The 14,338-nt window shown below is 43.5% G+C and overlaps 1 protein-coding gene across 3 annotated transcripts in view; it reads left to right on the top strand.

Moving 5' to 3' along the window:
* The window catches only part of tet1 (tet methylcytosine dioxygenase 1), a 30,586-nt gene extending 17,048 nt beyond the window's left edge, over nt 1–13,538 (top strand). The window contains exons 3-13 of one of the 3 annotated variants that reach the window (XM_034608381.1): nt 3,150–5,421; nt 6,402–6,492; nt 7,461–7,554; nt 7,965–8,173; nt 8,263–8,413; nt 8,659–8,748; nt 8,909–9,046; nt 9,207–9,383; nt 9,515–9,659; nt 10,316–11,376; nt 11,436–13,538. In XM_034608381.1, the coding sequence (XP_034464272.1) occupies nt 3,150–5,421; nt 6,402–6,492; nt 7,461–7,554; nt 7,965–8,173; nt 8,263–8,413; nt 8,659–8,748; nt 8,909–9,046; nt 9,207–9,383; nt 9,515–9,659; nt 10,316–11,361 (4,413 nt within the window). In that variant the 3' untranslated portion in view covers nt 11,362–11,376; nt 11,436–13,538. Of the gene's footprint in view, nt 1–3,149; nt 5,422–6,401; nt 6,493–7,460; nt 7,555–7,964; nt 8,174–8,262; nt 8,414–8,658; nt 8,749–8,908; nt 9,047–9,206; nt 9,384–9,514; nt 9,660–10,315; nt 11,377–11,409 lie in introns of all 3 variants that reach the window. The other 2 variants (XM_034608382.1, XM_034608383.1) reach the window with 2 other exon arrangements.
* Nucleotides 13,539–14,338: the final 800 nt, after the last annotated feature.

Raw genomic sequence — 14,338 nt, 5'->3', positions numbered from 1 at the left:
CGATTCATTTCTCTTTGCATGCGATGTACTACACATCTATCTACTAATTCCAGAAATCCCCGTCTGTCTGTCTTAAGAACCGCTCATCTTATCGGCTTCACACCTGGCATGTGTATTGTTAAGGACCCATCCCATAGTAGTGCATTGTCAAATTTTGTGCGATTAGGCACAAAGCACAACGTGTGTTTTGTCGCTGCAATGCTTCATATTGAGCTTAATTACAGAGCTTTTATTTTGAAAAGTTGTAAATATGGGTCTGAAGACCTCTGAAATAGCCAACATACAACATATGAAAAAATAAGTAAATACTTGTATATAAGCCACACACGTGAACAGTAGAAAAGCTATTTCAGTTTTCGTCTTGTGAAAAACATTGGCTATATCTGAAGTAGCTCTGGATCGTTACCACAGGCAAAGCAAACAGCCCATTCCAAACAGCCATGTTTATAATGGGCACTGCTCTACTGCTTGAAATTCAAAAATATTTTGTCTGAGAACTCACAGAACTGAGTTGGTCAGGTTGATGTATTGTTTAGCAGCAATGTGACTTTGTAGTTTTAATTTATTATATCACAGTAATACACGTCCAGCTCTGGCTCAGGAGGCAGAGGAGCCCTGTCAGTAGCTGCAGGGTTCATGGTTCAGTTTCACAGGTGTCCTTGCTCCCAAAGGTTTGGCCTCTGCCTTGCATGTGCACTCTGCTGCCATGTCTGTGTGCATTGGTAAATTAGAGACACTTTGGATAAAAGCTACTGTTCTGCTGCTGTAAAAGATACTTTTCTTCAGTCAGTTAAAACAGTTTAGCGTTATTATTCCAGTGTAAGTTAGTTCATGTCTGATGGAAACAGAGAGAACAAAGTGACCAGAGCACATGTTACTGATAAACTCCAGTGTTTGTCTGTTTGGTCTGTGGCTTCACTGGAGTCTGGTTTATAATGAAGTGCTGTTGCTGCTCTTGATCTGTGAAGTCCACATCTCCTGCTGTACAGTGCATTAACACAGTGTCAGTGATGGAGTTTAATGAATGCTTATGTAAGGTAAACAGCGATAAAGAATGTATCTCCAGCTCCCCTGCGGTCACGTTTGTTCATTAGAGGGAAAAATTGGTAGCCTCTCAGACACACACATGCAGTCTCAGTCATAAACATACAGTACACACAGCTCACATGAATGCACACATGTCCTGCAGGTCGTGCAAACAAGTTTGAGATCCTTTTGTCAGCTGAGTCCTGGCACAAAGCGCTGTGCTTTATTGCCATGGGGGAGGCGTTATGTTTTCCGGTTGTCCATCCATAGGTACTTATATCTGTGGTGAGCTCGATTTCTCAGCAACACTTTGAGGATATTCCTTCAGTTTTGACCTCAAGTCTGAACAGACGTGATGTGACTGTCCTGTGAACGCAACAGCTCCGCAACACCAGGGAAAGGGGGTACTCTGAGAGCGCATACCTCTGCCAAGGCTGATTGGCCACTTTAGCATTATATTCCATATGTATTAAGATTGGATACATTTGGATCTGCAACTTATTTCACCCATTCATAGATATTAGCACTATACACATGCCTGATTTTTGCTTTATTTATTCAGAAATGCCATATCTCACAATGTTAAAGAAAATAAAAAGAACAAACATTATCTCCTTGATTATGACAAAAATTCACACAAACATCTCAAGGGTAAAGTAATGACATCTTATATCCAAAAGATCAACAACGTCACACCATAATGTTCAGCACAAACACTTTTCTGTCCGATATTCAACACCATAAATGAAGAACAGATTGGGATCATATTCACCATCATCATATTTTGCTGACACTAATCTTTGGTGCCCACCTTGAAACTGTGTTGACTGTGTTCATCTACTGTGCTGCCAGGTGGAAGATTTCTGTGTATCATCCATGTATTCGAGGTTGTAGCTTCTTTGCTGCAACATCTATATTTGAAGCATTGACTATTCATTGTGACTTATCAGAATCAGCTTTGTTGTCCAAGCATGTTAACACGTACAAGAAATTTGACTGTTTTGTTTCCATCAGGATAAAAAATGTATTAAATACCTTTTATATAATTCAATCAGAGTCCTCATCACACATGAGTTGGTGATTCTGCTTTATGTTTGTTTCACTGAAACGTTTTTGACAAGTCCACTGTTGAAGGCTTTAGTTGTGATTATGACGTGGGGGTTAAATCCTAAAATAAGAAACAGCTTGACTTGACTCCAGTTGATCATATGATTTCCTATGATTTTTTATTTTTATCAGAATAGCTGTCCTTAAGTGCCCCTTTAGTTTCTAAGATAACATGTGAACTGCAAAAAGACTTTGTCTTGATCAAACGTCCTTCACTTCTGTTTTTACCCTAATGACTAATGGCTATGCTTGTCAGTAGGGCTGAATGATTTGGACACTATCATGTCAGCCAATATTAATATTTATTAATTGTCAGCACTTTAAATCATCAAGGAGTGTGTCACTGATGGGGTGATGGGGTTCTATCACTATGTCACTAGTCATGAGGACCGTTGGATGGTCGTAGCTCGACTGACAGCCAGAATCCGTATTAGCCTAAAGGTCAGGCAATGCTGTAGCGCAGCTCTGAGTGGATAAGAACCCTAGTAGGTTAATCACTGAGGCAGCTGTGTGAATAATCACATGTGCTTGCATGCACACACACGTATGCCAAGGAACACACCTACAAAACCAGCACAAACACAACATGTATATGCACGTTGCACATATGCCCTCAGTGACCCACCGGCAGTGACGCAATATTGAACTGTGCATGACTCCAAATGTTTACTTGCTCTCGGCTACCTGTGGGTCTGTGGCTCTCAACGCTCCACAGCACAGGCAGTAATATGCTCCTTATTGAAGCCTTGACCAAACTAACACTGTATTTATTTTATTAGCTCTGTTTAGAGATCAGTTTCTGCAAGATTTATAGAAAGCAGATTCTTTGTTTTCACATGTCATAATATTTTCCACAGCCTCGGCAGTGGCTGCGGCAGATGCTCAAGCCATGCTGGGAGGCAATCTGTTGTGCTGTGTGCCATGACTGCTTAGAACAAGCTGAAGAAGCTGTATACTGCCAAAGCTTGTTGAGTCACTTCTCTCTTCTTGTTTCTCTTTCTGTCTCTCCGTCTCAGGTGGTTCCAGAAAGTGGGTCGTTAAATGGCAAAGGCACAGCACAGATGGATGATACCCACACGGCAGCAGAGGAGGATGAGGGGGAAGAAGGCCACATACCTCATACACAATCTCCACCCGTCAACCACCTGCTCACCCACAACCTGGCCTCGGACCAATTTGGACGTCCGGCACTTATTAAACAAGAGCCCGGGGTGGAGCTGCCCAGCTTTGCACTTCACCAACACGTATGCTCTTCTGTGACTTTTCAGAATGGTTCTGCTGAGAACCTGTCTATACCTAACGGTGCTAATATGACCACTGGGTCAAACTCTGATCTGAAGCCTGCATTTAAAAGAACTATAATGGCATCAGAGGCTCAAAGGACTATAATAGCCTCAATTCCTAAGGACTGCTCTGAAAACGGACCCAAGATGCCTCCAGATGACATGTCAGTTCCGCTAAAGAAGATCAAGCTGAATGAGCCATGGATGTGGATCACTGAACAGGCCACCACGCAGCTGAGGGATGAAGAAGAGGTCTGTGAAGACCCGCTGTCCACACTGGCGGCTGTGGTGTGTCTGTCTGTAACAGAGAGGAAGGGACTGGAGGAGAAACTCTTCTGTTCGCGTTCTTCCATTCTTCGCACCATCAAAACAGAGCCACCAGACTTGCACTTTGTCAAAAAGGAGCCAGAGGACTTGAAGAACGACTTGTGTCAGAAAAGCACTCCTGTTAACCTGCAAAGGACTCCACAACCTATGAAAAGTGAACCTTCTTCTAGTGTCTTGCTACCGAGTGTGCAGTCTTTGGCAGAGAGGAAAAATCTAAGTTTTGATCAGGCAATTGCTATTGAGGCCTTGACTCAACTGGCAGCTATACCTGACAGCACCCTAAGGTCCATTAAAACTGAAAGTAAGTGTGAACATCCCATTTCTACTGTTGCCCCGTTTTCAACCCCTTGTACAAATACAACCTCGCAAGAAGCCAAACCCACTGGGGCTATCCACTACAACAAAGTCTCGGTCATAAGCTCACCACTACACCAGACGTCAGTCATCCGCCCCCCAGTGGCCAGACAAGGGAATGTCATCCAGTGCTCTTGGGGGACCAACTCTTACTCAAAGCTGTCTCTGCAGGATCTTTTAGAGGCCAGCTCAGACAGTGATAAAGCGCCCAGCGGGAGGACAGAGCAGCGTTTTGGTGCTCACATCATCAAGTCTGAATGTAGCTACAAAGATCCCTGTGAGATGAAGTTTAGTAAAGAGCGCGAGCGCTTGTTTGGGGAGGACAGAGACAGAGTTAGTAAAGCAGGTAGAAACAGAGATGAAGAGGAGGTGGCAGCTCAGCTGGCAGACCTGGCTTTCATCATCCAGGCCCGACACAGCCAGCGGTCAGAGAACAACCCCCCGAAAGGAACACCTGTGTCAGCAATCAAATACAACTACAACTCCCAGATGACCCCCACTCAGAAAAAGACCCCCATAAAAAAACCAAGGGCTACACCCGCCAAACCCAGAAAGAAGAAAGTAGCTGACGGACAAAATGAGGGAGTCAGTCGCAGGACCCCCCTCTCAAAACGCATGGCAAACGGAGAGACGCCCCAGAGGAGCAGAGGCCAGAAGATTCTGCCACAGGGGAAATTAGGCCTTCACCATAAGAGAAACCTGTTTCTGCCTCAGGCTCAAATTGACCTGAAGAGATACTTGGCTGAGGCTCAAGAGGAAAGGAGGCAACTCATCCATCACAGTAACCCACACAGTACAGCCCTCATAGGGCCACAGACCCCGAGCTACAGTAATCTCACAAGGATCATTCACACTAGTGTTCAAGAAAACCAGCCGTGGTCCTACTCAAATGGGTCATTCCCCCAACATCATCCATGCAATGGTCACGCTGCAGGACCGGAGTGCGAAAGGCATTTGTTATCTCAGGTAGCGCAGCCCTGTGGTGGGCTGCAGCACGGTGCTCATCCTAACAACAGCCCAGCCAATAACGCTTTCCTCAGCCACAGCACTGGGCACCATGGTCTGGTTAATGGCTTCTCAGGGGCGCCGCAGTCGCCTCCTCCAAGCCAGCAGGGCTACTACAAGCTGGAGAGGTCAGGACCTGTCACTGTCCTGTCCACGTCTACTGAAGCTGATCTGGGCCACTCTGCAGAGTCAACTCCATCCAAGAACAGCATCAACAGCTTCCTGGAGTCTCCAGTGAGTTTTATGGATACCCCGATCAAGAACCTGCTCAATACACCTTCCAAAAAACTGGCTGATCTTCCATCCTGTCAATGCATGGGTGAGTTGACTCCCTAAGTTTTTACATGTGAAAGCAGATCAAATCTGGTCTCATCCGGGCCCATAACCATATGACCCACGACCCTAACCATCACCTGTGCTTAAACACACATGTTACATACACACTCACTCACATCAAAAAGCTTATGGCCTTTTTGTCCTCCTGTTTTAGAGGTTTATTTTTGTCTTTTTGAAAATTACAAGTCAATTGTTGCAGCACCTGTGCTCCTGCAGCTGTCAGTGTGTTTCCTCAATGATGACGGCTTGTGGCTATCAAAAGCTAATATTTGGCACTTTTCACAAGCACCAAAGCCAGACTTTATCCTTATGCTATTCATTCTACCCAATAGTTTGCTATGACAGAGGTGGTGTCATTGTGGGCTTTGTAGGCTTTCACAATAAAATAAATCCTTGTGGCTGACTAGGCTTCATAAGCTGATTTAGATATATAAAAGTACTGCACAAACATTTGAACTTTGGTTCAGTTTTACCTGTGAATTTCTTTGAATTTCTTTTTAATGCATTACACAACTTTTATGCAGGTACCCAACCTGGTGCAGGACTCATCTGCACTGGTTGCACACTGGATGTAGGCCACATAGTGACTAAATCAGCTTTTATATACGACCTCAAACTGACTTTCATTTTCCATTTTTGTCTTTGTGATGGAATCATACACACACAAACGCATACACACACACACACACACACACACACACAAACACACACTAGCTGTGTCCTAATTCAAGGGCCAATTCATGCAAAAGGAGGTCGCAATTCTCTGCCATATTTGTGTAGCCTTGTTAACTTGTTATGATCTATTTGGTCTTGAAATGTGGACTTTAAAGCTACATTTACTGCCAAAATTTACAATAATCTGACTTAGTTATAAAAGAAATATGTGTAATCTGGGTTCATTTTGGTCATTGTGCTATTTGTCATAAACCCTATATCTAATAAATCTTTTTGTTTTTTCCACAGACCAAATCATTGAAAAGGAGGAAGGCCCTTACTACACTCACCTTGGGGCAGGACCTAGTGTTGCTGCAGTGAGAGAACTGATGGAGAACAGGTAGAGTGACTACTACCACTGTATTTTCACTGAGTATGTGTGTTTACTACCAAACATGAGAGCCTGCTAGTCAACCACAGGCTTGGTGGAATGGGGTGGGTCACAGCCCGAGAGTCTGTCATTAAAAGGAGGCATTGCTGAGCTAGCTCAACACGTGCACACACACTGTCTCAGCTACACGCATGAACACTCACACACACTCACACACACTCACACACACACACACACACACAGCATGTTGAAACAGGAAACCCCTCGAGCTGAGACGAGGGGCCCATAAACCCGAGATGACAGCCTGTTTAAAACAACTGGAGGACCATCACAGTCCCTCTGACAGCCGCTCTTAACGGAACAATTCCATTCTGCAGTTAATGGTTTGCCATTTACGCATTTATACTGTACGGGACAGCGTTGGCTACTATGCTGTGCTGTGGTGCATGTTAAGCACTTATTACACCACTACAGTTTGTGCATTTTATTAATATCTGTTTTGGGCACAAATGTTGGCTCAGTTAGTAACAGTTTACATTAAGTTCACCCATTTAGCACATACATAAACATTTAATACATGGTTTACAACACACTTACACACTACAGTGTAGTTGTAATCAGCTTTCAAATCAACTTTATATAATTACAACAACTGTGTTTTACTATTTTGTTTTTAATAATCTATTTAAAGCCTCCACATAAGAGGGAAGCTGGACGTTTTACTGTTGTTGCTAAATACATTAAACATTAAAATTACATTATAGTGTGTTGTAAACCACATATTTGTGAGTATTTCCTGCTGATAAATGCTACATAAGGGAATATAAAATACAGGATTGCTCATTTGTTAATGCACCAGGATGTGTGTTGCCATTAGGTATGTGTAGAATGAAAAACTGTAAGATTTGTGTTGTCGGTGATGTGTTCTCCGTGTCAGTGGCACAAATTAATGCTTTGTCTTGTGTGTGTTGTCACAGGTACGGCGCCAAAGGAAATGCAGTGAGGGTGGAAGTTGTTTCTTATACTGGGAAAGAAGGAAAGAGCACCCAGGGGTGTCCAATCGCTAAATGGGTATGTGGCTGCTCTTTGTGCTAGAATCCAAAATGTATATATTGTTCTATATTGTTGTTGATCCCACCACATTATATTTAAGCGCAGAACTCAGATTCTCACCCTTATTCCAACCACAGTAAACTCTTACCTGCCCCTCGACAATGTTATCATAACTCAAATATACTGATTTCCAACATCACACCTCAACATAGATGTCAAGGTCTTCACCTTAACATTTACTTTAACTGTTAATGATTGTCTTAAAACCCTATCTCGTGGTTTGGCAGGTCAAAGGGATCAATACTTTTATGATATTATTTTGACAAATGCTTGTTTTACTGTATTTGTAAAACAAGTATATTCATACAGTGCTGTCATTCATCTTTTATAACCTGCTCATGCTCTGTGTGTATGTGTGTTTCCGACAGGTGATCAGACGTGGCAGTGAGGAGGAGAAGCTGCTGTGTTTGGTCCGCAAGAGGCCCGGGCACTTCTGTGACGCTGCCGTGTTGGTGATCCTCATCCTGGCTTGGGAGGGAGTCCCCCGGCCGGTGGCGGACCACCTCTACCGGGACCTCACGGACTCGCTTTTTAAACACGGCTCCCCCACCAGCCGTCGCTGCGCCCTCAATGAAGAGTGAGCAATTCTTGTTTTGCAGTGAAGTTACCTCTTCCCTTAGCCTTGTTCGCTTTCTTTATCTTCCTCCCTCCTCTTCATCTCCACAGTCGGACTTGTGCATGCCAGGGTCTGGACCCAGACACGTGTGGAGCGTCATTTTCCTTTGGCTGCTCCTGGAGTATGTATTTCAACGGCTGTAAATTTGCCCGCAGCAAAGTGCCACGCAAGTTTCGACTGCTCGGAGACTGCAAAGAAGAGGTGAGGGGGGTCAGCGTGCAGAAATGCTCAGTGGCAATCAATCAAATTATGTTTTTTCCAAAATCAGTGCATTTGCTCATTGCTCTTATGTTTTGAAGATATTAGGCCAGTTTCTAGCTTTTACACTGTATGAGACATTGTATATTGTATTGACAAATATGTTCCTTGTTGCATTTGTTGGATCACAGTCTATAAAATCAACTATTCTCCACCCCAAAACTCTAAAATCCATCTTTTAATTCTAGGAGGAGAAAATAGAGAACAACCTCCAGAGTCTCGCCACCGACCTGGCACCTCTCTACAAAAGACTGGCTCCTGAGGCCTTCCAAAACCAGGTATGAAGCATTAAACAGCCACCCTTACCTCTGCTTTCTTAGGCTAGTGTTAATAGAATTCAAATAGAATTTCCTCTGACTGACATTTTTTGTCAGATGAAGCTTTACTTAGTTCTTCTCATGAGTTCTGTTCAAGTGTTTGTCCTTTTACTTGTCACAGGTGGAACTCGAGGAGTCAGGGGACGGATGCCGGCTGGGAATGAGGAAGGGACGTCCGTTTTCCGGAGTCACTGCCTGTGTGGATTTCTGCGCTCATGCTCACAAGGACACTCACAACATGAATAACGGCAGCACTGTGGTAAGCCAGTGATGAATGTGACACTTCTTGTTTAAACGCATCCCCCACCAATTTCAAAGGTCATTGCTTCTAGTTTAGGTTCAGTCTCTTTGATTTATTGATTAAAGGCGGCCTTCTGTTTGCTTGAACAACTTTCCCTTTGTCTGTGTCTTTTTTTCAGGTTTGCACTTTAACCAGGGAAGATAACCGTGCAGTGCGTAGCATACCAGAAGATGAGCAGCTCCATGTTCTGCCACTCTACAAGATCTCTGACAGGGATGAGTTCGGTCAGGCTTATGGCCAGTGGGCCAAAGTCCAAAGTGGTGCTCTGCAAGTTCTGTCTTCCTTTCCCCGAGAGGTGAGGGAACAGAAAAGCAGCTGTGGCTATTTGTTATGTTGTTTTTCTCTGTTGCAGAGAAATGCAGAAGAAAAACAAGAATGTCGATCATGTTTTAAATCATTGACTTTTGTTATTTTTGTATTTATCAGGTGCGTCTACTGGCCGAACCAGTGAAATCAGCCCGTAAGATAAGACAAGAAGCTCGATTGAAGTCCCAAGCAGAGAAAATGAGCAAGAAGCTCGGGCTGACTCCTCTCACTCCTGGGAAAGTGAAAAGCGAAACCCCCAACAAAGGTAGTAAATCGAGTTAAATTATTTACGCAATGCTAGAATGGCAATCGATAGAGTGCATACCTCCACCAAGCTCCCCTGAGACTACATCCATACGACGTTTAAAAATGACTCAAGTTTTGAAACGCTGCTGGCCCCATTTTAGTCTAGTGTTGCGAACCCTGTAGTCTTTGCTAACAGCTGCTGTGCAGATAAATTCTGCTTTTTTTCTCCATTGCAGCTTCTCGTTTGTAGTCTAGCTCTTTCTGCAACTAACAACCAAATGCTTCCTGGTTATACCGGCTCGCTCATTCCCAGTGAACATGACTAGTCTCATGATATGTGTTTTCAGGCGTGTTAGAATGGATTTATCATCGATGTAAGTCCCCTAAATATGCCTGATTTCATTTCTCAAGATAAATGAATTATTCCCTGGTTGGTGAAAATGTAGAAAAACACCCCATCTTGCAATATTAATTAAAGTGAAAAATAAAATCCTGGATCCGCACCCTGATTCTGCACCAAAATTGTGTAGTTCTTCCCTTACCCATAATGCATCCTTCCACCAGGTTCTGTGGTAATTCATTCAGTAGTTTTTTGTATAATCTTGCTAACAATCAAATAAACCAACCAACTGGACAGGGGGTGAAAACATAACCTCCTATTTTCTTCCTCCACAGAGCCACAGGGCTACTTCGGCTCATACAGACAACCACCCAGACCTGCCAGCGTTGGAAGATATCTACCGGAGAGTAGCCAACACAGCACTTACAGCCAGAGCTCCAGCAACTACCCCGCTCCAGGTGCAGGGGTCACCCCACAGAGGGAGGTTATGCCCCCCAGCCACCCCGGCCTGCCTGGGCTCCCGTTTGGACAGAATGGCCCGGCTCTCAACTATAAGACAATGAGTGACGGTGTGAACGGTTACTCTCAGACACCTGGTGACCAGAGTGTCCAGTCAGAACGTATACCTCTACATAATGCCCTTAGTGACTACCCCTCTCCCTTTAAAACTGAGCCCAACGAGGTGCACTGCTCTCCTCTGCGCAGACCCTCCCCCAGCGGGAGTGCTCCTCCTCCCTCCTCCTTCTCGCCGAGACCTACCTCTGAGGGCCTCTTCAGCAGGCTCAACGGACTCCACAGGGCTGCAGGAGATGTCGCGGCAGAGGTCAGGGGTCATGGCTTCCCTGCCCTCTCAACTCTCCCCCTCCCCTTACAACCTCCCCAAATCGAACCAGAGGAAATTAAGCAGGAGGAGGTGTGGTCAGACAGCGAGCACAACTTCCTGGACAACGACATAGGCGGAGTCGCCGTGGCACCGTCGCACGGTTCCATCCTGATAGAGTGTGCGCGGCGGGAGCTCCACGCCACCACCCCTATCCTCAGGCCAGACCGCAGCCACCCCACCCGCATCTCCCTGGTCTTCTACCAGCACAAGTCTCTGAACGAGCCAGGCCACGGGATGGCCATGTGGGACGCCAAAATGGCCAAGAGGGAACGCGAAAGGGAGGAGGAGGCAGAGAGATTGAGGATGGAGGAAAGTCTCGGGCAGAATGGCAAAGGAGGTGGGGAGCTGGAGGAGGAGACGGGGGAGGAGGCAGGGGAGACGAGGAGGACAATAATTGTCCCCACACGCCGAGCACTGACTCTCCCGAGGGACGGCGTCATCACCGTGTCCCCCTATGCTCTTACTCAAGTGACAGGGCCCTACAGCCGCTGGACTTAGTCGACATGTTTTAAACACACAAACACACACACACACACACACACACACACACACACACACACACACACACACACACACACACACACACACACACACAGAAAACTCCCTGTGCTTCTGCCTTACCTCAACCAACTTCAAACTTCTACTCTCATTTTTACGTTGTTTTCATTGTGCTTTTTCTAATCTCCGTTTGTTCACTTTGTCCTTCTTCTTCTTTGCATCCAGAGTGATGAAGAAGACCAAAGTCTGTCGGCTTTTTAACTGTGAGTTTCGGTGTCGGTTTTTATTATAAAGGAAATGGTGCTTTGAAGCATTTTAAAGGCGTTTTTAAAAATGGTTTTATATACATGACTAAGAACAAAAAAAAAGATGTGATTATTTATTGTGATCATAACGATTTCTATTTAATTCCTGGTGTAAGCCTGTTTACTGCAAGATGATAACCTGCATTATTATGTGTTGGCGCTCAGATTTTATGTTTTCACAGTAGGACTATGCTCTTTATTTCAGCCAGTAGTTCTCTTCCTCTGGCTTTTACATCGGTGCCATGTTCACTGTAACCTTTGTTAAGCAAACTCATTACACCACATAATGTAGAGAACTAATATTGTGCATATATTTACTACAGAGTGTCACATGTAGCATCATGCTTTTCCCTCCACTGCCGCCGATGTCTGCCGGCAGCGGAGGAACGAAATGTACTTGTTTGGTTTGTTGTTTTTGTTTATTTTCTCTATGTCTGGATGGTTTGTCTTTTATTCACAGACATGTATGGCATATTAAGAAGCACTTTTTTTATTTTCTTAACTTGAAAAAGGTCCCAATCCATAGGCCTGAATATGTATGTACAGATAGAGATATATTGACACTTACGCATGAACCCTGTCTCATTTCACAGTTTTCCTGCATTCATTAGATTTTTCATTCATTCGGCTGAAAATGGCATTTAGGACATTTTAAACGAGGAATCATGAAATGCTGCAACAATGAGGTGCTTATCATTACTGGCACTTATGTTCAAAGGTCTTTCATAAAGCACGAGTGTGATTATAGGATTTTAAAAAACTGTGCATTTGAATGGTGCTAAACCGACCTCCATATCTTCTTCACCAGGTTTTCAGATGTGTTAACAGAATATTCTTACGTCCATCCTCTGGATTTGAATTTGCAAAACTGTGTTAGCCAACACTGATTCATCAAACAATTTCTTTTCTCTGTTTTGTTGGAAAACCACTCAAACATCACGACCCCACACGGACACTTACCTAAGACGATTTCGGGTGCTCGGCCCTCATGAAGACTTTGTTTACAGATATCTTTTTACAGGGTCTGAAAAAGGGGGGTTGGTGTCAACTCCTCGTGAATCAGGTGTTTTTTTTACCCATGAATCTTTTCATCAGTGAAATTTCAGCACAAGAGAGGAAGAACGTTTCACTCATTGTCACGCTAGAAAGCTGTGGGCTTTTAAACACTTGGACTTCTTCTTGGTGCTAATCGGACAAGATGTCGAGGTACATGCATTTAACCTGGTTCTATTCTAAACAGTGGTGGCACGGTGCTTTTTTAAAATAACTCGGCACTCACTGATTTGATATTTTAATCAACACAAATGTAGTTTTGTCATTTCTCTGGATGGTTTCTCAACATTAATCCTGTTTTTCAAGTATCAGTAAAAAATATATTTTGCAGATTTGCATCTAGAGCTCAAATGTCTTCCACAGATAAAAGCGACCCTCCAGCAATTATCAGAACTCACAACACAACTGAAAATGAATGTAAACACTTTTTTAAGATCAGTTTATTTAGAAGGAATATTTTGGCAAAGCTACAGTTTTGAATCTTTCTTTTTATTTACTGTGTGTGGAACAGTCCACATTCGACCTCTTTGTATCGGCAAGAAACTAACAACTAGCACCAGCATTCAGAAATCTGAAAAAAACAAGTTTTAATGAGTAGAAAATGTGCAAATATGTAGGTGAACCATATTGTTTTTACTGTACTGTTAATGGTGTTTAGACAATGGATGATCTTGCTTATTTTCAAACGGAAATACTGTATGTTACTGAAAAGTATATCCAGTTTAGACTTGAGAAGAGACTCAATTTAGCATTCCTTCTATGGATGGCTGATCTCTTTTGGGATTGTGAAATAAAGTCATATTTATATTTTGGACCTGATCATGATTTTCTCTGTCCTGATTATTCGGTTTACAAACAGCATGAGTGTGTGATAGAGATGAAGAGCCAGGTAACGATTGACTTCAGGTACAGTATATGTGTGGGCTTTTTAAAGGGCTGTTCTTCTCTGACAGCTGAAGTCAGCTGATCTGTTTTTATCCACCTGAAGATGTTTAATTGCTTATTCATCCGCCAAGGGTGTTTTATTTTCGTCTGAGTTTGTTTGAAAGTCTGTTTGCAGGATTACGCAAAAACTGTAGACTGGATTAGCACGTGGGAGGATATGGAATGAGTCAGGAAAGAAGCCGTTAAAGTTTGGTGTGGATCCAGATCAGGGGGCAAAGCCAGGAATTTTCTTGCACCTTCTTTAACATTACATGATAGGGCATATTTCAGCATTTTTGTTGATTACTCACAGAATATTTAATTGACCTTGATTGAAATAAGAAATCTGGGATGATTAAGGGACTGGTATATATGAGTGTGTGCTATTTGGTGCAGCTGATTGAATTTAAGGAGACTGTTGAGCCTTGGCGCAGGTATGTGCCATTCTAGTTTTAATTTATATTCTTTTTTATTTTTCAACATCCCATAATATGCACTGTATGAGTCACTTAGGGGATTTCTGTTGAGTAATGTAATCTTAGCCATGATGATTCACTGCTTTTTGCACAATTTCCATCCAGATCTATTAACATGGTTGTGTTGTTTTTCTCTCAGATGACATTGAGGGTGTCAGAAAATAACTCACTCAGCAAGATGACTCACTTAAGTTAAACAAACACAGCAGAGCATTAGAT

The sequence above is a fragment of the Hippoglossus hippoglossus genome, chromosome 15, assembly GCF_009819705.1.
Source record: "Hippoglossus hippoglossus isolate fHipHip1 chromosome 15, fHipHip1.pri, whole genome shotgun sequence".
Lineage (NCBI taxonomy): Eukaryota > Metazoa > Chordata > Actinopteri > Pleuronectiformes > Pleuronectidae > Hippoglossus > Hippoglossus hippoglossus.
Note: the sequence above shows the minus strand (reverse complement) of the source record. Positions and strands in the feature narration are given on the sequence as shown.